Consider the following 24,114-nt stretch of genomic DNA (forward strand, 5'->3'; position numbering starts at 1 on the left):
TTTCTCAAGGTGCATTATATATTGTATGCTACCATGGAAATGGAAGTGGAAACAGTATTTCCCAGTATTATAGCATTCTTTACATTATGAAGTCACCCTATCACTAGTTTCAGCTGTAAACAGAATAGTTTGTATCTCAATCAACAAGCACAGCACAGAATTACTTAAAAATAAAGACAAGGTTTAAAGTAAAAAGAAAGAGTTTTAAAATAAATGTTTTTAAAAGAGCAAGTAAAATCAGAACACTGGTTATAAATGTGCACTGTCAGTCTGACCAGCTCGGCAACAGGCTGCTGACACTGTGGATCCTTTGTGAAGTTTGTTCATCGTGTTAATCACAGACTAATATGATTTCGATAAGGATAATTGCAGAGGTTCCACTTGTCAGATAAAAAGTAGTGAATCCCAAAACACTATTATGGGATTTACAATACTTAATTTACACATCTCTACATGCCCCCACATTTTATTGGAGTAATGCCAACTTAATGTTAGTGCCTCTCCTCTCTAAAGTAGCATATAAACATTTAAACTACAGATTTTAGGGTAACTAAATAAAACACACTACATTCAATGCAGTCAACAGAGTTTTATTTAAGAAGCAGAGCAGGTAATACTGAATGAATCACTTCTCAAAACTGTCAATTTGATATTTGCTTTGGTGTTACAAAAACAAGGAGGAAACAAGCAGCATTTTGGCCTTTTGCTCATTCAACTGAGCCTGGTGTCTTCAAAATCCAGCCCTCTCAGAAGACTGAATCATTAGGCTTCTTTCTCATAGGTCCTTGTGGCAACAACATTGCCCATGATGCATCTCTATATATAAAAATAAATAAATAATTAATACACAATAAACATTACCTACCTACCAAGGCCACACAACTTTAAAACGCACCCTTTAAGATTTCGATATTAGTATGTTCTATGGCCCCAGTCCTAAAGAGTAAAGCAATGTTACAGTAGCCATACAGTAATAATAATGTAGACCGAATTTGGATAAACTTTAAATAAAATGTTATAGCAATATTTAAGATATAAAGTATGTACATATCTGTTAAGTATAGGTAAAACTAAAAGGCAAGGGGAAGAAACACACTTTAGCTATGATATACAGTATTATGTGCCAGTACTTCAAGTGCCATCTAATAATTGCGAAGTAATTGTGGATTATGCTAAAGTTATTTATTGTCGTTTTAGAAAAATATATACACCCTGTGGTTCTCTATTTTTATAATTCTATTTGTATTCCACTCTACACACAGCTATAAAAGTCCTATGTCCTGGATACATTCTACTGTCAATAGAATTCTGGTCTGGCTTCAATTCCCCCAAAACTTGTAAACGGCAGCAGGACATCCCTGAGACCGGGCTGGATCTATCCCGCTAATCTTATTGTCATAACACATACCGCTACTAATTTTCCATCTTTCACTTCTCTTTCCAATGTTGTCTGTTTGCCATCCCACGATTGTTTATGCATCAGTTTGTTGTTTTCCAATGTAATTGTAGTCTGGAAGATAAAGAAAAAATAATCGGTATTGGTTTGTACAGTTTCATCAGATTCATTTTATACATCGTATTAACCACGGACTCTGCTTCAACTGGCTCCGATTTAAAACTGAAATTTACATTACACCCACCTTTGTTTTTCTGTCGTCGGCTGTCGTTTCATCGAACTCCTCACCCAATTTGAATTTGACCTCTGAGGTCTTAAAGGTGCTTTGTGATTTCATACAAAGAATGTCGCCTTCTACACTAAAGATCAGGCTGGGTTTCGCCATGTTACCCATCTGCCTGGTAGCAAAACCGACACCTTAAAAAAAGGAAAAAAAAGAACATGATAGATAGATAGAGATAGATAGATAGATATAACACATGGATGCACATGCACAATAACATGGTTTATATCTCTATGAGAATGTATCCATACACGCTATATGTAACTGTACTGCTAAATATAAAGGAAAATAAAGGGTTCACATTTTTTATGTAATTCCTTATTGTAGCAACTAGCCAAACACCTAAAACTACATCCTTCTCAGTCTAAGTATCACGATGCGCAGAGAAAAAAGAAAAAAAAAATCCTTACCCAAAGCTTTCATATAATCATCGAAATTTTCACTGTCAACCATTTTCCACGTTCCTATAAACTTATCGACCATTTTGGCTGTGTTTATAATTGCACGTTTTCTTTATCACAATAATAATATCCTAAAGTAAAAGATAGCCTGCCAGGCTGCCGCAGATACAGTTGTTTCTCGCTTGTGGTATTTAAAGTAATCCAAAAGCACGTGCCGATCTCAGCAAACCAATGGAGGAATAGAACGTCAGGGACTGCAATCAAACCCCGAGGGACCAGGAGCTGGACAATGGGGAGAAAGACATTACAGCAAAGGGTGGTGTAACCAAAAAAAAAAAATAAGGAGCAGAGTTCATTATTCGAGCTTCAATATCAATTTAAAACATTTGTTTCCATCAGTGCCATTTCTCTTATGTTGTTTTGTTGTCTCCAAGCACTAGATACCTAGACAAAATAATTGTTTCCACTGTACCTTTGCTGCAGCTTCTGTTTTAAAACAACAAGTGTCTAATACTGACATAGAAACAGTGTTAAGGTAAGCATTATATGACAAAAACGTTTATTTTGCAGTAATCGCTTGTATAGTATAACATTTGTATGCAGTATGTTTACATATTAATTATTTTTTTTAGCAGACACCCTTATCCAGGGCGACTTACAATTGTTACAAGATATCACATTATTTTTACATTCAATTACCCATTTATACAGTTGGATTTTTACTGAAGCAATCTAGGTAAAGTACCTTGCTCAAGGGTACAACAGCAGTGTCCCCCACTGGGGATTGAACCCACGACCCTCCGGTCAAGAGTCCAGAGCCCTAACCACTACACCACACTCCTGCCCATAACCGCTACAAAATGGAAATAATGATTATGAATATAATTGTGTTTAATACTCAATATTAATATTTAGTAAGATATCAAATTATCATGTAGAATTTATTCACATCAGCAAGTCAAAGGGGAATAATTATTTACTGACACTTTTAGTCAAGGTGGAATATTATATTTGCAATGCATCTAGAGCTGCAGCATCCCACAGTCATGTTAAATTAAATAATAAAATATGATTCAGTTGGTATATTCTGTTGCTTACCTTGCACTATTAATCAACGTGTGGCTTTCCATTTTGTTTATCTTCCATAGATGTTTCTGCTTGCACAGAAACCCACTCTCTCACCTGGTGAACTTAAAATATGTCTGCTTCTATATGCAGTAGCAGAAGATAATAACTGTAATGCAGGAAAGCATATGAGCAATGTAAACAAATGGGATCTCCCTTTTTCTACCCATAACATCTGTAGGAAAACACCTTTCAAACTGTTATTTAACATCAAAGTTGTTTAATATATATATCAAAAAGTCATCAGTTAGTGACCATGATTTATACTTTGAATACCATAAAAGATCATTCTGGATACACAATTGCATGCGGGTAGTTATTTTACCTTTACCCTGTTTTCTTAAAGAATGTGATAAAATACTTAAATATTATGGACCTGATTTACTCCAGTAAATGTGTTCCAATTTTGACTGTTATGTACACTCATTCAGGTATACATGACAGTCAAACTGTAGTAGACAAACATTTTGGCTTATGCTACTGCACACATAGAACTAAAACTGTAAATCCAGCCCTTTATTCAATTATCCTGTTGCAAAAAGCTGATTTAGAGGGATGTAGGCAGACCTCTTCTGGTCAAATGAACAAATTACACTTTAAGATGGAGGCAGTATGATCCAACAAGTATTGGGACAGATAAATAAATGGAGAAGGGCATCTCAACCCCTTTGCTTCCTAAATATCTTGGTATCCTTGGATAGATAACTATAGCATCTTCATACTTGAATAGATAACTATCGCCTCTTCAAATTTCGCATTGCTTCCCTAAAATGTTTTCATTTTGCTAGAAACAAAGAACAACAGGGGATGGGGGGTTTGTTGACCATTTTAACCCACTCAATTATTTTGGTATCCATTAATAGATAATTGACTCCTCTTGAAACCTATTAAATATTATTTTAGCCTTGCTATGGCTCAGGAGACAGAGCAAGGGTTCCGTCCTTTTAAATGTATTGGCGTTCTGTGGCAGGATGGCTTGGTGGTGACGTCAGACCAGGAAGAAACATGCACCAGTACTGCAGGGTTGAGACGCAAATGCGCTCGTATTTATTAATTAAGTCAAACACTGAATGAAAACAAAGTCTTTTATAAACAAAAACGGCACAGTGGCCAAAATAAACAGGTACAATAAGGTAAACAAAGCAAGTACCGTGCTGTTCGAAATCCAGCACAAGTAGCAATTGTATTTCTAGTTTTAGTTCTTACTTTTCTTCAGTTCCTCCTCTGAACAATCCTCCACCCCGGTCAAGAAAAGCTGCTTGGTTTTATATCGCGGTTGAGGGATTTACTGGCTATCAATTACCTAGTTTATCCCTCCAAAGACTCGGTCAGTGTCCTGGCATATGAACGGAGGCACCAATGGACCCATGGGCTGTGGCAACAACAAATCCCTGGGGGTCAGCAGCAAAGGACCCCCAGGTGATGGTAACTGGCCTCCTAGCTGCAGATGTGGTAACAGCTGCTCTATTTGTTGGCCTGGCGGCCATGGTGTACAATCCTCCTCCATTAGCAACGCTGGCAGCAGAAAGGCTAACAACGGGAAGGCTGCCTCCTCCGGACATGCAGCCAGCAGTAGCAACGCTGGCAGCAAAAATGCGGACAGCAGTGCAGTGCACTACAGACGTGGTGGTGGCACTGGCAGCAGCAATGCTTCTGTCAGTGCGGGACACTGGCAATGGCAGCGGCAACAGCGCTGAAAGACCCCCGGGCGGTGGTGAACAGACATCCCCGGGTGGTGCAGCACAGGCAACCCCGGGTTGTGCAGGCTTGGCGTCCCCGGGCGGTGCAGGCTTGGCGCCCCTGGGTGGTGACGAGCTGGCATCCCCAGGCAGTGACGGACTGGCATCCTCGAGCGGTGAAGAACAGGGCATTAACAGTCCCTCGGGAGGCGATGGCAGGAGCTGCTCCTCGGGAGGCAACCGCAGAAACTGACCCTCGGGTGGCAACAGCAGGGGCTGACCCTTGAGAGGTGGTGGAGGCAAGAGCTGACCCTCGGGAGGCAACAACAAGAGCTGACCCTCCAGAGGCGACAGCAACACCGGCACTGAGCACTCCTGCTGTGGAAACAGTGGCTCTGGAGACAGCGGGGCTTCTCCCAGTGGCACTGGAGATGCGGGGTCCTCCCCCGTGAGTGCTGGACGCCACTCCTCCCCTTCTTCGGCCGTTGGGCAGGTGGCTGGGGTTGATTTTTACCCCAGAGGAATCAGTCCTCTGCCGACTCCACCTCACGACCTCTGCACTTTGCTCTTCCTCGTCACTCTGAAAGGGGCATTCGCCGGTGTGCACAACCACGCATTCTCACAAGATATTGCTTGGTAGAGACAAAACGCAATCCTCGTCCCTGCCACCCTACATTAAAATAAACACAAAACAGTGCCTGATTATAATAATAATAATACAAAATAAACACAGGGGCGGGGTGTACCCCATCACAAGCTCCTATTTACATTGCCTTAAAATCCAGCTATGTGGTCACATTACCCCATTTACACAAGCCACTGTTGAGTTGGGTTTGAGGCAGCTTAGCTCTTTGGATAGCTTTTTTTTTTGTAGTGTAAATGCAGCAGTCCTTGTTCTAGTCGTCACAAAAGGGGCTTTTGCTCAATAAGCTGGCATTGCCACGGTTTTAGTCTGTTCATTTTTTGCTCTGAACATTATCGTCCAGAGTCGGCTCGTGCAGAGGCACATTGTGTACACTCAGACGTCTCCTTTGGAACAGGATGCATAAACTCTCATCTGAGCAACGCTAGTAGTCTTATCTATAGCACAGTGAATTAATATAATTATGTACGAGATAAGCAACGATAAGTGTTGAATTGGAAAAATAATTCACTGTTTCGAGTTCCTGTTTTGAGTTCCTAATTGATACTTGTTTGGTAACGAGATTCAGTTGATTGTTAATTTGGTAATTGGATTTGGTTTTCACTCCTTTGTTACGCTTGGTTCAAATTGTTCAAATATTTGTCCCTCACAATGCGAGAATGTTTTTAGGAGTTCCTCTTGAAATTTAAAACCCCGGTTACGGTATACTTAACTCACTCAAAAATAGAAAGTTCTGCCCTTTTTTGTTTGTTTGTTTTTTTCTTTTTTGCTAAGCTTCAAAAGGTAATTTTAAGAAAAATAAAGTTAGGAAAATACAGAAATTATTAATTTATTTATTAAATATATAGGTCAAAATATTACTGCGTCAGTTCAGAGGGAACGTCAGGTGTAGTAGCCTCTAGAAGCCGCTAGAGGGTGCGAAACAAACTGTTGAAATAATAGTAACAGAGTTAGTTTAATAGTGACAGACTTAGTTTTATCAGTTAGGTTTAGGGGTAGGGGTTAGGTTTTTGTTTCGGGGCTTTAAAAAAAGATGCGCGAGGGCAACGGGAGTCATAGTTGTATGTATTATAATGGTACAGATGTATTTTGTTTTACTATATTTTTGTAAATGCGTTAAGAATTTTTATATTATAAAGGTCAAGGAAGAGAAATTTGGTAGAATTTTATTTTTTTCAGTATGTGAGTGAAGTGTACCGTACCTGAAATCCCACCTACACAGACAAAAGTGCCTGTTGTAAGTGAAGATAGTAGCGAGGACAATGTTTTAGATGTTAAACATGAAAGTGGCATTAGAAAAATTAAAATGCAAAAAAACAAAGGAATGTGAACCGGGAACGGAGAGTAAATTTATTGATAGTTTTGCCAAACCTAAAACAGATGCAGACCTAAATATCTTTGCCAGCGACTGGTTTTCGAGAAGTACGTAAATGGGCTGTAAACTTGTTTGAACAGTAGTTAAAGCCAGGAAGGAAATGCAAAAGCTGAGTTTAAATCTAATGTCTAATTGATGGAATGATGATGAAATTGCTTTTGTTCCTGAAAAAAAAAGTTCTTCCTGTTTAAAGGATGAATGAAAAACTACATCTCCCAGAATTCCATCGATCTCCAATAACACTGATTGACCGGCAATCAGTTTATACCTGTTCGTAATTTAACAAGCCAGGCTGGTATAGAGGTTTCAAAGACAATCTATGGGCATAGGCGCCAGCTCCGTGGGTGCTGTAGGTGCTTGAGCACCCGAAATGTATTGATGCAGGTGCTGCTGAGCTCCCTGAGGATGTGCAAAAATGTTTACACTGGAAAAGAACAGCACACGTATATGCAATTGTAATACCTCTTATTGCATGCCACACAGCTGGCACGGAAGCTCCAGAGAAGGGTCAATGTTACCTGACAAGGAAATTAACTTATGTTTCTGTGAATGTTCATTCTTTATTACTCCCCTGCCATGACCCAGTTGGCTCTGACTTGCGGAGAACCCGGACTATTCAATTTCCTATGAGGGGTGTTTCCTGTGTGAAGACCTTATTGTCACAGAAAACAGTGCTGTTATAAATTTAATCATGAATCATCAAATTGAGGGGGCTACACCGCACTTTTTGCAGCACACATAAATACATTTCAATATTTTCCAATGTCAGAAGTGGACCAGGGTGAACACCAAGCATTTAAACAGCAACCTTATACAGTGAGGGAGGTATTTGATATGCAACCCTTTATTCACTAAAGTTTTTTTTTATTTTTTTAAACACTGATAAAACAAAACAATGAACAAAAACACAAGCACCTATACTGCCTCCACCCAAGCAAATACAGGAGACATTTGGACAACGATTGGTAGTGACATGGGCTTTGGTGCTGAAAAAGATTATATCAATGACCTCTAGGTTAGAGATCAGTTACTTCTATGTTCACACTATGTGGAGTTCATCAGACGAGGTAAGAAAGATATGTTCCATATTGTGGTTCTGAATAGGAAGGGGATACTAATATGTGCAGGAATAGCGGGGAACGTTAGCAGAGTAACAAAACATACCTGAATGCAACTTTAGACCCAGGTCCCATTATGATTTTGTTATTTCCCTTTAATGTGGTGAATTATTTTTCTTCCTTCTCTTGAGGGGTGTTCTAAACAGTGGTACGAAGGTCTTCATACCCATAAGGGTCATTTAAAAATAGCACCAACTCATAAAAATCTAAATCTCAAGCTTAAATGTTTTCCAAGATGTAGCATTTTGAATTTCAATAGGTTTTTAAAAATAGGTCCCAACCGGTTGTTTTGTTTTTTGTAATAAATGGATAACAGGTCTTTGTCAAAGACATTGACAGAGCCTTATCGTGAAGCATTTACCTACCTGGCTTCATTTAAAAAAAAAAAATGACCTTAGAAAAACTGAGTAATGTATGAGTTATGGATGGATTAATAAAATAACCATGGAAATGTATAAGAATAAAATAATTCTCTGGAAGCAACAAAAAACAAAACATAATACCTGTAGCCATTTCACTATTCTTTTAATATATAATAGGCCTATCCATTGTTCACTTGAGTTTAAACATTGTTTTACATAGACATACATAAACAGATACAACTGTTCTACTTCTTCTTTCCATCTTGTGCCTGGGGATCTTTTGCTGTACATCTGGACGTAAAGGCCGACAGCATCTCTTTGCTAGTCAGGTTTGCGCCTTTCATTACAAGCTTTTCTCCATCAGCTGAAAAGGAAAAAAAATACTATTTAACATGATAAAATATGCTTGCTTATGATCCCTGTGGTCACAGGCCGCCTTGATGGACAAACACGTTTCATATTTTTCAAGAATAGGTGACAATGCCGGACCAGAAAAATGAATGCCAAGCCACATGAAAAAACAGTACGTTTTTCATGAATAAAACACAAAATGGTATTCATTCCATAACTGTCCTGATAAATAACCCTTGGCTTAAAGTTTTCGGGTTTTATTTTTGATCACATAACTTAACTTATTTTGAGCCAATTCTGTTTCTTAAATAAACTCAGAAAAAGCTGTTAATTTACACAATATCACTTGTTTTTACCTTCATATCTTGAATGAGCCCGACTCGTCATTAATTCCAACTTAATTTTTATTTCAGACATGACAAATTACGTTAATAGCTCATCGCTGGTCCTAATTGCATTTCATTCTTGCAGTCGTCTAGTTTATCGTTGTGCCTTTTGTTATTTTCACTCGTTTAACAGAGTTGTCCTGACAGATTTTCTTTTCAGCACAAAATTTAAAATCTCCTTGTTGTAGCAAATACATCTTAAACCCAATAGTTTTCTATTTATTAGAATGCAGAGACAGCTTACCAACTACTAATTAACATTTAAAAGGGAGGTAGAGATTTGAAAATAAAAAACCAAAAAGTTCAAAACCTAGTTATATGAAATTATTACACATTTCCATCTGCCACTGTGACCAACTTGAATGCAATTTGTTATTATCCCATTTGTTTCTATCAGCAGCAGATCCATAAAAAAAAAGTATTCTTTCAGCCCCAGTTAGTATTGTGGGCTGTCAGAACACTGAACTCAATCTCTCACTTCTGGAATAAGATACTTAATGAGCATCCAATGTGGGGAAACAAGAGGCAGCTACAGAGAAACAAAACTGAAACTACTGTAGCAGTATCATTCCTATACACATATAGGTGTAGGCATACAGTCTCTGCATCAATAAGGGTTAGACAGTGCTACCAAACATACGTACGTCATGTACACCAAACTCTCTCTCTCTCCCCCTCTCCAATCTTGCAAGACCTTAGTCTCTCGCACAATACAGTGTCATGTCTTAAAGGTACAGCACATAAAACATAATATAATCGTCACAATGCAATGAGATTTTTCCAGATGTGCTGCATACTGCAGATGGAAATGTGGCATTAGGTTCAGGACAACTTCCTCCTACATACACTACCTTACCTAACTGGAACCAATCAGAAAAACACACAGTAAGTGGACTGCCCTCCTTATGCACTTAAAGCAACATCTTAGGCTAATTTATTATGAAAATATATTGCCTCGTCCAGTCGGTCGGTCTGTGTACCCTCTAACCAAACCAAGGTCTAAGGCAATTACTGTTAATACGTTAATGTTGCATAATCTTCAGTAAATTTAAATATATTATATTATATCACCTAATGATGCTACTTAAGTACTGAAATAGTTAAGATGGAAATATCTTTTTTTTTTTTTTTAAATGGACCAAAAAAACATGGAAATACTTTATTAGTGTATTAACTAATTAACCGATGCAGCAAGGTACATCCAGCTTACCAAAGGTAATGTCTATAATAGGATCCGATTTATCGTGCTTCACATCTGATGTTACTTCACAGCTGAGGTTTGTTGACCTGGCTTTTTCAGTTCCTACAACTGCAAGGAATTCCCTGAAAGAAATGTATACATTAAATAAATAAAAGGATCATACATAGGTTATACTAAATGTATATAACATAGTAAATTATAAAATGAATAGGTAAAAACCCACCAAATATAAATATCCACTGGGATTTCAATCGAGCATTTTGGAATCACAAACCAAGTACCTTGACCCCCTTATAAACAGATTAAACCGTTTTGTGTTTATTCAGAGAAGTCATGTTATGAATGATTGAGAATGTATTTTTGTCAGTCACAGCGATTCACTGATCAGGTTTATTTCTGTCTCAGTAAGTTAATGATTGTTCAGTTTTGTCCCTGGAACTTGATACAGTTTGACCCAAGGTGCTGTGCTAATCGAACTGCCTCTCCCCTCCACACATTCCACATGCACTTACAAGATCTAGAAAAGTATAATAGGATAATGGTATGATAACACCAACATTCTAGAAAAAGAACAATCCATTCTCTATGTCAAAAGTTGCAAACATTGTCAGTAAGAGTCTGTGGAATTAACACAGAACTCAGAATATGATGCTGAGAGGTGTCAAATGGATTTTTTTTCTGCATAGTGTTGACAAGCAGGCACAAAATCTTATACCGAAACTGATCACGGTAGATACTCATCTAAACCAAACATCATATCAAGGATTCAGAGTATGATCAAATGGAATTGAAACTATTTGTAGCTATTGTAAACCAAATAGACAGACAGATTGACAGACAGATAGACAGATTGATAGAGATATAGATAGATAGATAGATAGATAGATAGATAGATAGATAGATAGATAGATAGATAGATAGATAGAACTCTAAGCACTCCCAGAGCTTGATCCAAAATAAGTCATGATTGAAAGGCATGAGATACCATATGTTCACAAGACTTTTGTGGTAATGATCTGATTAGTGATTAAACACTGTGCAATTTTTTTAGCAATAAAAAGGCTGTAGCCTACTAAGCAATTTGTTTTTGTAGCAGCTGAAAACTACTGAGAAGTAGCCCTTTGATGTAGTAGCATTTCCCTTACCAAAAATAAATATATATTTTTTGTTTATTGTGTTATTACTTCTGTCTTGTTTTGCATTTTTATATTTCTTTTGGATTATTCCCCTTTTTTTCATGAATTGTTTTCCTCCATACACAGTATACATAGTATTAAAAGAAATCCTACCGCCTTTTTTTTATTGTGCTGATTAAATTAAGTAGAATTTATGACACACAATGAATATATATGAAAGAAAAAAAAAATTCCTCCAAGCAAATGTTAGTACCACTTAAAAAATCTTTTATTTTTATTAAATCAGACCCTTCATGTTATTCTTCCATGAAATTACATAGATTTTAATAAGTTTTGTATTTAGTGTGCCCAATTATTGTACCCCCGATTTTCTCCCCAATTTGGAATGTCCAATTTATTTGTATTATTTTTTAGGTTCAGTGTACGTCCTCCAATCCCACGACCAAGCCAGCTTCCTCTTTTACACCCAGGAACTCGAGAGCAGATGTCAGTGAGCTACAAAGGCCATCCCTGCCGGTGTCTGCTCTGAGTTCTCTGGGCGTCTGGCCAGCAGGGTTTGCTGTAGCACGATGAGGAGAAGCAGTAAGAGATTAGCTTTTCGGGAACAAAAGCCAAAAAGCACTCCAATGAAGAACGCAAACTCTCAAGTTCCGCGGCGGGGTGCACATCTGTGTAAACAGGTGCAAAATCAAATGATGGAGGACTGGCATCATGGTAGGGACCAGTAATAAACACCCAGTCCCCTGCTGTTCTTGGCTCCACATCCTCTTCATCATCATCGCTGAATGATAAGTCAGCATCACTTACATCGAAATCCTGCGAACCAACTTCGAAATCTTCATCACTCCCGTTGTCGCTCTCCACGTATGTTACCGTGTTTAGCTTTCGCTAAAAACTATATAAACTACAACTAAACAAGTAAAACTAATAAAACAACAAATAATAATTTGAAACACTATATATATATATACTTGTAAAAGTTGAATGGCTTCCCGCAATATATCTCAGTCTTCTAAACGCCCACAGGTAGATTGGAATCTCTACATGACATGTGATTGGATACAAACGTCACCTGACCCTCCCCCGACTTTCACTGCACATTCCACAGTACTAGCACTGCTTCAGAGAATGAAACCTGAAACGATAGACTGAGAAACCGATCATAGAATAGAATGTGAAACTTGACGTACGCAGGTACGGCATGGTACTGTAAGTGGGTTTTCATTTGGCGTACGTGTGTACGTCATGGTGTTGAAGTGGTTGATGAAAACACAGTTTTAAGCTTTACTTCCTTGTTTATACAACTGCCATACCGCCCACTACTTACTACATACTTTGTGACAACTTCCGCTATGAGACAGCAGCTGCTGGCTGCAGCAATACCCTACTGCCAAGCTTTCCAGCTTGAGTTGACGTCATATTCCTCCAACAGACAAGGACCAATCAAAACGTGAGACACATGCGGTTTCATCCCAAACCCGGGCCTATGTCATACTTCCAAATTTCAGTCAAAATCAGTGATATCGCAGCCCTACGAAAGTTTTATGAAAACCAGGGGTGCGTTCTTTTAGCACAGATCTGCACAGAATAACGTTCTGAGAGAGATGCTGCGTGACATCACGAAGCTTCACCCTCAAAAATCTGCCCAGCGCAGCTTTGAAAAGTAGCTGCGGGAAGCTGGCTGCGACTGTGAGCCAAAGAGTCAATGCAGAGATCACGAGTGACCTGCCAATCGTAATTCAAATAGCTACTAAAACTACTGCTGCTCCCTTGTTAGTGGAGGGGAACGACACGTTATCTCTATGCAAAGAAGGGTGAACAGCCTTGTCAACGCTATATTAAATAAATGGTAACACTTTAAAATAAGTGTCTGTTCATATGTAATTCATGATGAATTGCAGACCCGGAATTAAATTATTAGAATCAGAACTGTATTCATCATGAATTCCTATTTTATCATGCTGATAAATTAGTTCATACGTAATTCATCATGAATTACAGACACATTTAAAAGTGTTACATAAATGAATTAATCGATATGAAATAGTAATTAAAAGTAAATTAAACATAATGTACTAATCCATGATAAGTAACGCATAGCCTACTGTTACAATAAAGTTAATGTTCAACAATTACATCAAACTGACTCTGTATAGTCTGATAATCCAGAAACTAACTATAGGACTTTTAAAAATTAAATAATGGACTGCAAATGAATGCAATCCCCATGTGTGATACATTGTGATAAATGAAATAATTAAATGTAATTACATTTCATTATATACATCAAACAAATAAAATACGTCATTAATTATGCAACTAGGGTATAAATAGGTGATGTTGCTGGTAAAGGTTTGGAGAAGGCATTACTAGTAGCAACGTGACGTCAAACAGAGCGCACTCACGCCCAGCTTGCTTCGGGATACGAGAACGCACCCCACATTTTAATCTGCGAGGTAACTGCGGCTCAGCATAAATCGCTTTTATGAAACCGTGTCCATAATTTGCCTAAAATAAAGAATATAGATACATTTCCTTTTTTTTGTACCAAAATAACCAGTGGTTTCCCGTTTGCATGTTGCGTTGCACGACATGCAGATAAAAAGTCAGAAATAACTTGGGGCATCCAAGGTGACATTTGAATAAATCAAATGTGAAGTTAAAAACAATCCCACTAGAACAATACATATATAAGGCATTTTCAATCCTGAAATCTTCGTGAGGGATGTGCATAATGTACTGGAATGGCTCTATGTTGTGTTACTGCGAACATGGACTGACATGACACCCCTCCTTTCATCTATGCTGGCTTTGTCGCTGCTACCATATGTGTTATGTACGGTTGGAGACAAATACAACCATATATTTATTATTACATACCTTGTAGATCGAACATTACTTTCAAACGGACAAAACTTAACAACCACTTTCTTCACTGTTTTCAGGACAACTCCTCCCCTGGACGCAGCCATATTATTCTGTCCTCAACTTTCACCTTTAAATGAAACCGGAAATCATCGAAAACTACAACTCCCAGAGGCCTTCTATAAAAGGTCAAGGCACAATTCAGCGAACTCCAGTTTATTTGATGTTATTTTATTTATGTATTTGCGGGGGGTTACCATGAAAGTAACGACGAAAAAGCAAAATCTTATTTTTTTTCTAAAATGGTCTTTCATGTTTTTACAGTATGGGCCAGGAATCTTACCTCTTACACTTATTTTGTTATATTTTACGTTTTAAAATAAAACACAACTTTAAAAAGTAATACACAAAGTACTTTGTCAAATATGACATAATATAATGCATTCAAAACGTTTTATACTGTATAAAGCTGGTATTTTCACAGTGGGCTAATAAAGTAAAATACATTTCGGAACAGCATTTCCGATTATTTATTTATTTATTTATTTATTTATTTATTTATTTAAATAACAGACAAAAGCAGCATGCATGTAGGCCTAAATAATAAACATTAAAACATTTCTCAATGATAATATAAAGGAGATGGTGGATATTTGGCGCCATCTTGCGGAAAATCAGTTTTAGTTGTGTTTGTTTTCAAACCAGTTTCAGACATAATCATATAAAGTATATTGGGACTGATGTAAGGATACGTGTAAAGCGATTTGCGGCTGCAAAACATCGATATTGTTGCCAAAAATCTAGCTGGCATAAGTTGGACTTTAGCGGTCATTAGAAATGCGGCGTATGTAAAGAATGGTTTTCACCTGCCCTTCTGCACCAGCTATCAAATTAGCATGTTGCTATTTAAGCCATTTAAATGCTGTTGAAATCTATTCAACGGAATTGTGCGGGGATCTGGATACTACTAGCAGGTGAAAACGTTATAATGAGCTGTAAGGATTTGCCTAGCACTTGGGCAATCTAAAAACTTTGCACCTCCTCTTACATGGAGCAAACCATTGTAGAAGCAAAAAATTAAGAGCTTACCAATTCTGTATTGCCTGAGCACCTGCAAAATAAATGTAAAATAAATGCAGATAATTCACTGCAAAGAACATTTTATTTAAATTAGGGCGGGACAGGAATATTCTTAAGCATTTCACACCACAGTGATTCTTCATGAACACAACGCTGCTATAAATGCAATACAATGACAACTGCACATGGAATTAAAAATGCATATCAAAATAAAAGTAATAAAAACAGTATAGCGTTTCATACTCTGCTGCAGATTGACTTAGTTTAAAAAAAATATTGTAACGAGACAGGAGCAACGGACAGCCCTTACAAGAACTCCCTGGAAGCGATCACACTTATATAAATGTCAATACAGAAAGAAAGTACACTGACACGCTCATTGAATGGTCAAGCAGTTTAGTGATGCAGAGGCCAAAGGGCATCTACCTAAACAGAGTAAAAAGGAGAGGGGGTCACTACAGGGAAGCGTCCCCCTCTCGCAGTGACTACCAGCCCTCATCCCCAAACCACCGCCACCCAGACTCCCCTATGTTTAACAAGCATACACCCCCTCTTCCATCGTTTAATTACCCATTTATGCCAGTTACAAGTTACCCATGATTCTATGCGCTATGCAACTAATTTGCATAGGGCCCCATGCACGTCACATGCTATGTTCAATGAATCGCACTATTTGAACTTGAATTACACGGAGGACTGTTCTGTGTACTTGATCATTTACACTAGATAGTTCTGCGAGATTTGTAGGCTTCAGACAGCCTTAGTTGAAAAAGTATAACTGAAAAAAAGCCACAGCGTGCGTGACACTCTTCCGTAGAACCCCAGGTGTACATGTAAGCAAGCCAAAACTGAATAAGTAGTTTCGCTATAGCACAATGTTCTGGCTCAACAACCTGACGGCTTTAGAAATTCCTGCAACAGGCTGGCAAAACTGAGAGGATGAAGTCTGTAAAGTCGGATGGTCAGGAGTGTAGTGCTGTAGGATCGACCTCTCACTTCTTCTTGGGCAGGAGTTTAGTGCTGTAGGGTCGACCTCTCACTTTTTCTTGGGCAGGGCTTCCTTCCGTACTTCATGTGGAGAATATTTAAATGTTTTGCTCCTATTAATATATGGAGGTAGATATGTGTATATAACCCATACAAATAACTAAGAATACAATACCCGTAAGAAAACCTTGAGAGATAAATAGTTTGAATATAGCATGCCTGGTCTAGAATAATGAGTAAGAGAGGTGAAGGGAACCTGTATCAACCCTGTGCTGAGGGGTCGCGTTTAAGAATTAGATATAATTGTAACAGTTCTTATTTTTAGACCCATATATCAGAAATCAAGTAGATAAAATAAGCTAAACATTTATTTAAAAGATAAAACTCAATCGCAACAAACAAATAAAGTGTACCTGTGTGTGGCCTTACACAAATCTTTTTTTTTGCAAATGGAGGCACTTCTGTATCAGGGGCGCCGCGGGACACATAACAACAAACATCTGACTAAAAATACAAAATAAAATAACTCCCTCTCTATAATGCACATATAGTGAAGCAAAAATTTAACTTTCTGTGAATTAACCATGCATAAAGCACCAATCAACGCTATATTTTTTTTACAAAAAGCAAATAAAGGTGACATTCCCATTCGTGGATCATTTTAATTAGCAGTTTTTAAACTATAAATAGCCCGGCTAAACGGCAGTCGGGAGTTCAGTTCGAACCAACAGACACGCAAACCAAGTCCAAGAAGGAGAGCGGGTCAGGAGATGGGAAGAGAGAATGGGCTCGCCCCAGGTTCTTCTGCTGGAGCAGGGCTGAAGCGAAGCTGAAGAGAAGCTGAAGAATCTCGTCTCACGGAGAAAGCCACAGCTCCTCGCAGCAAAAAAAGTAAATACATTAGGAAAGATAACCACGTAATAGGCCTAATATTATTTAGTTATAAAACAAATGCAATAAGTTTTATAACGTGTCAGAGCAGCTTTACTTCAGTTCAGCGACAGCGGCAGCAGACCCTTGGGAGGCGACGATGGCTCCTCCCCTTCTGGCTACGAAGGCGGCACCTCCACTTCTGGTTGCGAAGGGGGCAGGGCTCCTCCCCTGGCTGCAAAGGAGACAGGGGCTCCTCCCCTTCTGGCTGTGAAGGTGGCAGATCTGGGCACACCACCTCCTCATGCCGTTAGTGCAGGCAACTGGTGCACCAACTCTCTTCTGGGACGGGGCAGTTGAGTGGGGAATACCCCCGCTCTCCGCAGATGGGGCACCAGCAGTTGCTCATGACCGAACGGAGGATGGCGTCCCAGCAGCTCTCCCGTTTTGTGGCTGCAGCTGGTATCTCCCGCTTCACCTTCTACACAAGGTTTTTAATTACTACAGGCAGAGGACAAGCTGCTGACCTTGCCTCTGTCAGAGCACATTAACAAAACAATGCTCGGCTCTGACGTCATCTATATTTTTAAATAAATACAAAAATGAAACAAAACAGATACAAAATAATACACACTAAACACAGGGGCGGAGGGGTACCCCGTTCTAAAATAAATAAACAATACAAAAACAAAATCACCATATTTTATGGCAGGGCTTTGCCCCGCCCCCTTTTCATGTGCAGGGCTTCTCTCCTGCTGCCCTGCTACAAGGTAAAATACCAAAAATGGACGACAAAGCAAAGTATATTTCGGCTGAGGATCTTGTCAAGAAATTTCCCAAAGAACCTTTACATGCAGATGGAAGTAAATTGTTTTGCTCATCTTGTAATGTGACTAGAGAAAATACTATCGATCGCCATTTAGCTTCAGAATTATAGGCTACTATAGAGGCTGCTAAATGTAAAAAAAATCAGCTTTCAGAAAACAAATTTGAAAGTCAGAAGAGACAAAAAGTATTGTAGCGATCTGTGTATTTGTGAGATGGGGTGCTGGTACTGCGACCGCTAAGAAACCAGGGAGAGAGGCATGGGGAGTGACAGAGGTGCAGCCCCTATTTACCACTGAGTGGCAGAGAAGCAAAGACAGGATCCAGAGCTCGGCCTTCTCATGCAGTGGAAAGAGGCGGACCGCTAGCCGGAGTAGCCCCTCTCTCACAGGCCGTAAAAGGGTTGTGGCCGCAGTGGACTGCCTTGGAACTCTGGGAGGGTGTCCTGCACCGCCAGTGGCAAGTCCCATCCACCGGTGAGCCCCGTCTGCAACTAGTGGTGCCTGTCTTACTCCGCCGCCAACCGATGGAGATGTCATGGGCCCTTTCCCCACCTCTGAAAGAGGGAACCGGTCCGTTTTGGCAGTGGTAGACTACTTTACAAGTGGCCAGAAGCCTGCGCTCTGCCAAGCCAAGAGGAGCAGACAGTAGTGGACGTGCTCATCAGCGCAAGGTCTTCAGCTACGTTTGCAAGCGGCTAGGGATCAGTAAGACCCGCACCACCCCCCTTCATCCCCAAAGCGAGCAGGATTGGGATCTGCACCTGTCGTTGATCCTGCTAGCATGTCGCACCATCGTGCAGGAGTCCACATGCTGCACCCCTACCCTGTTGATGATGGGACAGGAACTGTGAAGGCCAGCTACAATCCTGCATAGGCGACCACCAGGGGTAAGGGAGCCGCCGGGGATGGAGTATGCCTAGCACTTTCAGGACATGCCTTTCTTTACTAACAGCACCACAGACCCCTACTGCCAGCCTGGGACCTGCAAAGGACTCTCCCCAAGGTGAGGCGCAACCTCAACTGCATCTCTGGGTACCTGCTCTGTATCAAGACTAATATTTCATCATATTTGAGACACTGCAAACTAAAGCATTTAAAAGCATTTGATAAAAATAAAACCCTATACATAAAATGCTCCTTCTCCCTCACTCAGAAATTACCTTGTAACAGGGCGAGATCTGTGCTGGCTGTCTGATGCATGCATCATCCTGCAGGAGGAGCTCGGGAGCCATGAAGGGTATGCTTGTCAATCATGGCAGTGACATGGAGAGGTTGGGTGCGGGCTCTCTCTCTCTCTCTCTCTCTCTCTCTCTCTCTCTCTCTCTCTCTCTCTCTCTCTCTCTCTCTCTGAGTGGCCTGGAGGCGGGCCTTGAGGCATGCTCGACCTATAAAAATAATGCTCTGCTATTCCTCAGGTCTGCTCCTTTAGGAAGGATAACAGCGGGAGCTCTGGCTAGAAACAGTGGACCAGATCTTACAAAAGAAAGAAAAAAAGAAAAAGAAACACCAATGTCTGAAGCGAGAAGGAGAGACAGACAGGCAGGACAGCCGTGGGAAAATACCAGATGGGCTGGACTAGTTATCGGGGAAACTCTGGGCAACCCCATAACGTATAGTTAAGAGAATAGCAGGGCGCAGGCCAAAGACCAGAGCCGTACGGGTAGCAACGGTGGGGGGAAGCTGCAAAAGCAGCAACTTTTATTTGTAGTTTGGTTACTGTGTTTTATTTTCCCTTTTTGCTTTTGTCTTTTGTTTGTATTTTTATTTTGACGCAGCTGTGTGTGCGTGTGTGTGCAGTAAACATTGACTCCTTGTTTACCATTGATGGTATCCAAGTGAGCCAGCAGTGCAGTGCCACCGAGTGGTCAAACTATTAAAGTACACCCTGCGGGGTGTTAAACTCTTGAAAACTGTGTTGTGTCCACAACCCTCCCACACATGGTGTCAGTTTTTGAGGCTATGACAAAAAACAAACAAAACACTCACGTTCTTTTTAAACACAGAAATACCAGTCATTTCGATTCAGTTTCAAAAACAACAACAAAGGAAAAGATTACGATTCTAGGTACCCCTTATATGCTGTCATGCATTACCCCTTTGTAAACAAATGCAGCTGCCTTTACAATCTGCAGCTGCTACATTGTTTCCCTTCCAGGTCAATACATTCTTGCAACAGAGTCTCGCCTTTTTCCAGACTGACCCACTTCCCGACCCGGGGAAAGAACTGTCAGGCCAGCCCGTCCAAAGAATTCTGTCCTTGCTGCTTAGCGCCCTCACAGTGGAGCTGAAGGAATACTCAGCTGAATCTATCTTTCCCATTACACCCCCCTCCCGGGAAAAATAATCTGAATTTTGATGGTCTTTCCCTGCACGGATGTACCATGTGGTACATGAAGGGTTGCAATGCCAGATACCACCGAGTTATCAGGGCATTGCTATCCTTCATTGTGCTTAATCACTTGAGTGGGGCGTGGTCTGTGACGAGATCAAATTAATGCCCCAGCAGGTAGTATCGTAAAGAGTGAGTAGCTCATTTAATGGCCAAACACTACTTTCCAACTACGGAGTAGTTGCGCTCCCGAGGGCATCTTTTTACTGAGATACAGTATCGGGTGTTCTACTCCATCTACCTTTTGGGACAAGACAGCACTCAAACTTGGAGAAATCAGGTGTGATAAGGGTGGGGGCCTGGCAAAGTTTAGGCTTAATAGTATTAAACGTCCCCTAACACTCAGCTGACAACTTAATTCAATTTGGGACACTCTTTTTGGTGAGGTCGACTAAAGGGTTAACCACTGTGGCATACTCGGGGATAAAGCAGTGGTAATAACCTGCTAATCCCAGTAGTGACCTCACCTGAGTCTTGGTTTTGGGTATCGCTGCATTGACCAAAGCCTGGATTTTGGTGACCACGGGTTTCACCCTTCCATTTCCACATAATGAGGCACATAGAAAAACAGGAAGCAAAATAGAACGCACCTTTGGTATGCTTAAGAACCGCTTTGGTTGCCTAAAAAGGAGAACAGAAGCCTACAATACTCATCAGAAAAATGTTGAAAAATAATTCTGGTGTGTGCTGTGTTGCACAATATAGCAATACGTAGAAATGTCCCACACATTTTGCAGAGGAACAGAAGACAAAAACCAGCATTGGAGCCACACAAATCAGACAGAGAATAATAGAAAATGTATTTTCATAAAAAGCACTTGTCATCAGATGTGCACAAATAAAACCTACACAAACAACACAGATGCATTTGCCATTTACTCGTCATTTTTCTTTAAATTACAATACATGCCTTACAAAAAAAAATCTCAAATTAATTTAATTGAAATGCCCAACTTTCTTTTCCTTCACCAAATACACGCTTGTATTTTATAATGTTATCTAAAAGCATATGGACTTGTGAAGTTATGTAGTTTTCGTTCCATTTTTTACTCTTTTTGTTAGTATTTTCTTGCTTCATCAACTCCAGTGAAGGGGAAGTTGTTTTCAAGCTCTATACACTTCTGTGCTTCCTGGGAATTTCATTTTTATTTTTATTTTATTTTTTTAAATTGTGAAACGTTGTTGTGCTCCATTTTATGTTTGCATATAGCATTTGCGTGTGTGGAAACGTCAATCCCATAATTCACAGTGACTACTTAAATATAACGTCTGTTTTGCACACCCAATAAATTGAGCTCCGTGAAGTTGGGCCCCCTACAAACAGCACAAACGATGAGTCATATATCATTTGTTTGTGCTACGTTTGTGCCGGTTTGTGACGTTGAAAAAAACGTTTGTGCTGCTATAGTTTTTAAGATATTAACGATTCTTTTTTTAGGGCAGTGACGTCACTCAGCCCCCCTACAATGTCGGAATTGAACCAAACTTGTCGCATTCGTTTGTGCCGGTTTGTGCCGCTGAAACGAACGTGTTTGCTATTATTGTTTCCGATATATTAACAATATTATTTTAGGGCAGTGACGTCAATCAGCCACTTGCAATAACGTAATGTTTGATTACCATCTCTATATCAGCTCATTGAAAATATGTAAAATATGTAAAAGTTTTATTGTGTGACAATGGACCATCAGTTGTTTATAATGAAAGGGTATTAACTGAAATTGTAGTGCATTAAACAGAAAACGGTATCAAAGGCGCATGATTAAAAACTGTATTTAAAATGTAAGGCCTATATATATTTCACAAGACTTTCTTCTCACGGATCTGGCTGTCCAAATGTGAGGGACATAAAAAAAAATGTACAGAATAAAGTTTTCACATGTACTTGTCATTTTAGAGGATAAATGCATCTTGTCTCTGCAAAACATTTTAAGCAGTAAATGGTTAGGACATGCAAGCGTAAGGTAGTCTTATCCTTCACAGTACTAATCCACTTGAACAGGATCATCACGAATCTGATTTGGTACGCTGCTGCAATCGGGATCTTGTTTAGTCTGATTTAGCAGAGGATCCACCTGTGGTGATTAACTTGTGGTACGCTGCAATCGGGATTAGCAGGTGGACTAACTTTAATCCAGTCAAGTGGACTACACCTGCTTAATTTACTAGTTAGACACATCAAGTGGACTAAAGGTGGTATGCTGCAACTGACCCCATGTGTTTTGCTTAATATTTAAGCAGTATTTGTGTGTTAGGGTTATTTCAACTAATGTGTGCCACAGAGCAGTACATTTATTCATGCTTCCCTGGAATGGGGAATGAGTGAATCAGGTCCCTAAATCTTTCAAGGTATAGGACAGAAAGGTAACATCTGCAAAATTACCATTAGTGCAGCTTTCTTTCAATATTTATTGACACTTCTTTGATAAGTTATGTACACTCTCTCCACATAATTGTCTTTCATTCAGAGCCCAGTGATCTACAAGCATTGTTAAGAGGGTAGGCACGGGATAACACTAACATTTGTGATCTGCTGCCAGGCACTCAAATGAAAGCAGCATAAATGATGCAAGTACTGTAGGACTATAAAGGTAATAACAGAGAGATGATTATATATATATATATATATATATATATATATATATATATATATATATATATATATATATAATGCATAACTCCTGTGTTCCCATAACTGTTTTACACAACAAATGCACTACCATCACCTATTCAAATAAAAAAAGACATGCATGTAAATGAAATGTTTTTTCTTTGAAAATAATTGTAACACTCCCTATAACAGAGAGATATTAAACATATGCATAACTCCTTTGTTCCCAGAAACAATAGTTTTACACAACAAATGCACCACCACCACCACCTAGTTTAAATAAAGCAATAAAGATAGGCACGTAACAATAATGGAAAAGGTCTGTTTAATATTTTTTTTCCTTTAAAAAAACTACAACACACTGTTTCATAAAGCAGTAATTCAAGTAGGAGTTTCAAGCTAACAGTCCTACTTGCATCACTGCTTTAAGCAACACAGAGAAAAAAGCCAACCTAAAAAGTTGTTATTCAGTGGCAGATAACACTTTAAAATAAGTGTCTGTTCATGATTATTTCATGTGTATTAAGGGAAATGTTATGAAGTCATGAAAAGTATGTCATGAACTCATGCTTGTGACTTGAATTCAATAGAAATTTCATTTGAAATCCGTAGGAAATCATGTGTTAGTTACATTGGAATTACAGACAGTTATTTTAAAGTGTTATCCTTTTGTTGTTTAAGTGCTATGATACCCACTTTATTTTTTTTTAAACCCAGATGCCTACATTGCCAAATTTTGGTGCTGTTGAAATAGACAGGTTTACAGCAGGTTAGATCAACTATCATTTCTGTAGGACTCGATCAGATAACACAATGATTCGATTCCGAGAGTTGATTAGTAAAGTTGTTTATTTGACACAGCAGAGCTCTGGAGAAGCAGACATACACTATGCAAAGTGTTATATCGTACCTCTATCAGATAGTTCTTTAAGAGAACACTTTATACATTTTGTTAGTACCAATCAGTGGTAACTATGCACCAATCAGCATTCAGCACGCAGTTATGTTAGTAAATTCGCACTATTAGCA

The 24,114-nt window shown here is 39.3% G+C and overlaps 2 protein-coding genes across 2 annotated transcripts; both read right to left on the minus strand.

The window, feature by feature from the left end:
* Nucleotides 1-574: 574 nt before the first annotated feature.
* Nucleotides 575-2,256, minus strand: fabp4a (fatty acid binding protein 4a). Its single transcript, XM_033998835.3, has 4 exons — nucleotides 2,090-2,256; nucleotides 1,641-1,813; nucleotides 1,409-1,510; nucleotides 575-816 (listed from the first exon to the last, which is right to left on the minus strand). Exons 1-4 carry the CDS (start codon nucleotides 2,160-2,162, stop codon nucleotides 763-765), a joined length of 402 nt encoding a protein of 133 aa, XP_033854726.2. The 5' UTR covers nucleotides 2,163-2,256; the 3' UTR covers nucleotides 575-762.
* A 6,272-nt stretch (nucleotides 2,257-8,528) lies between these two features.
* mrpl53 (mitochondrial ribosomal protein L53) lies at nucleotides 8,529-14,482 on the minus strand. The gene is made up of 3 exons (XM_033999556.2): nucleotides 14,337-14,482; nucleotides 10,330-10,442; nucleotides 8,529-8,746 (listed from the first exon to the last, which is right to left on the minus strand). Exons 1-3 carry the CDS (start codon nucleotides 14,426-14,428, stop codon nucleotides 8,628-8,630), a joined length of 324 nt encoding a protein of 107 aa, XP_033855447.1. The 5' UTR covers nucleotides 14,429-14,482; the 3' UTR covers nucleotides 8,529-8,627.
* Nucleotides 14,483-24,114: the final 9,632 nt, after the last annotated feature.

This window comes from Acipenser ruthenus, chromosome 4 (genome assembly GCF_902713425.1).
Source record: "Acipenser ruthenus chromosome 4, fAciRut3.2 maternal haplotype, whole genome shotgun sequence".
Taxonomy (NCBI): Eukaryota; Metazoa; Chordata; class Actinopteri; order Acipenseriformes; family Acipenseridae; genus Acipenser; species Acipenser ruthenus.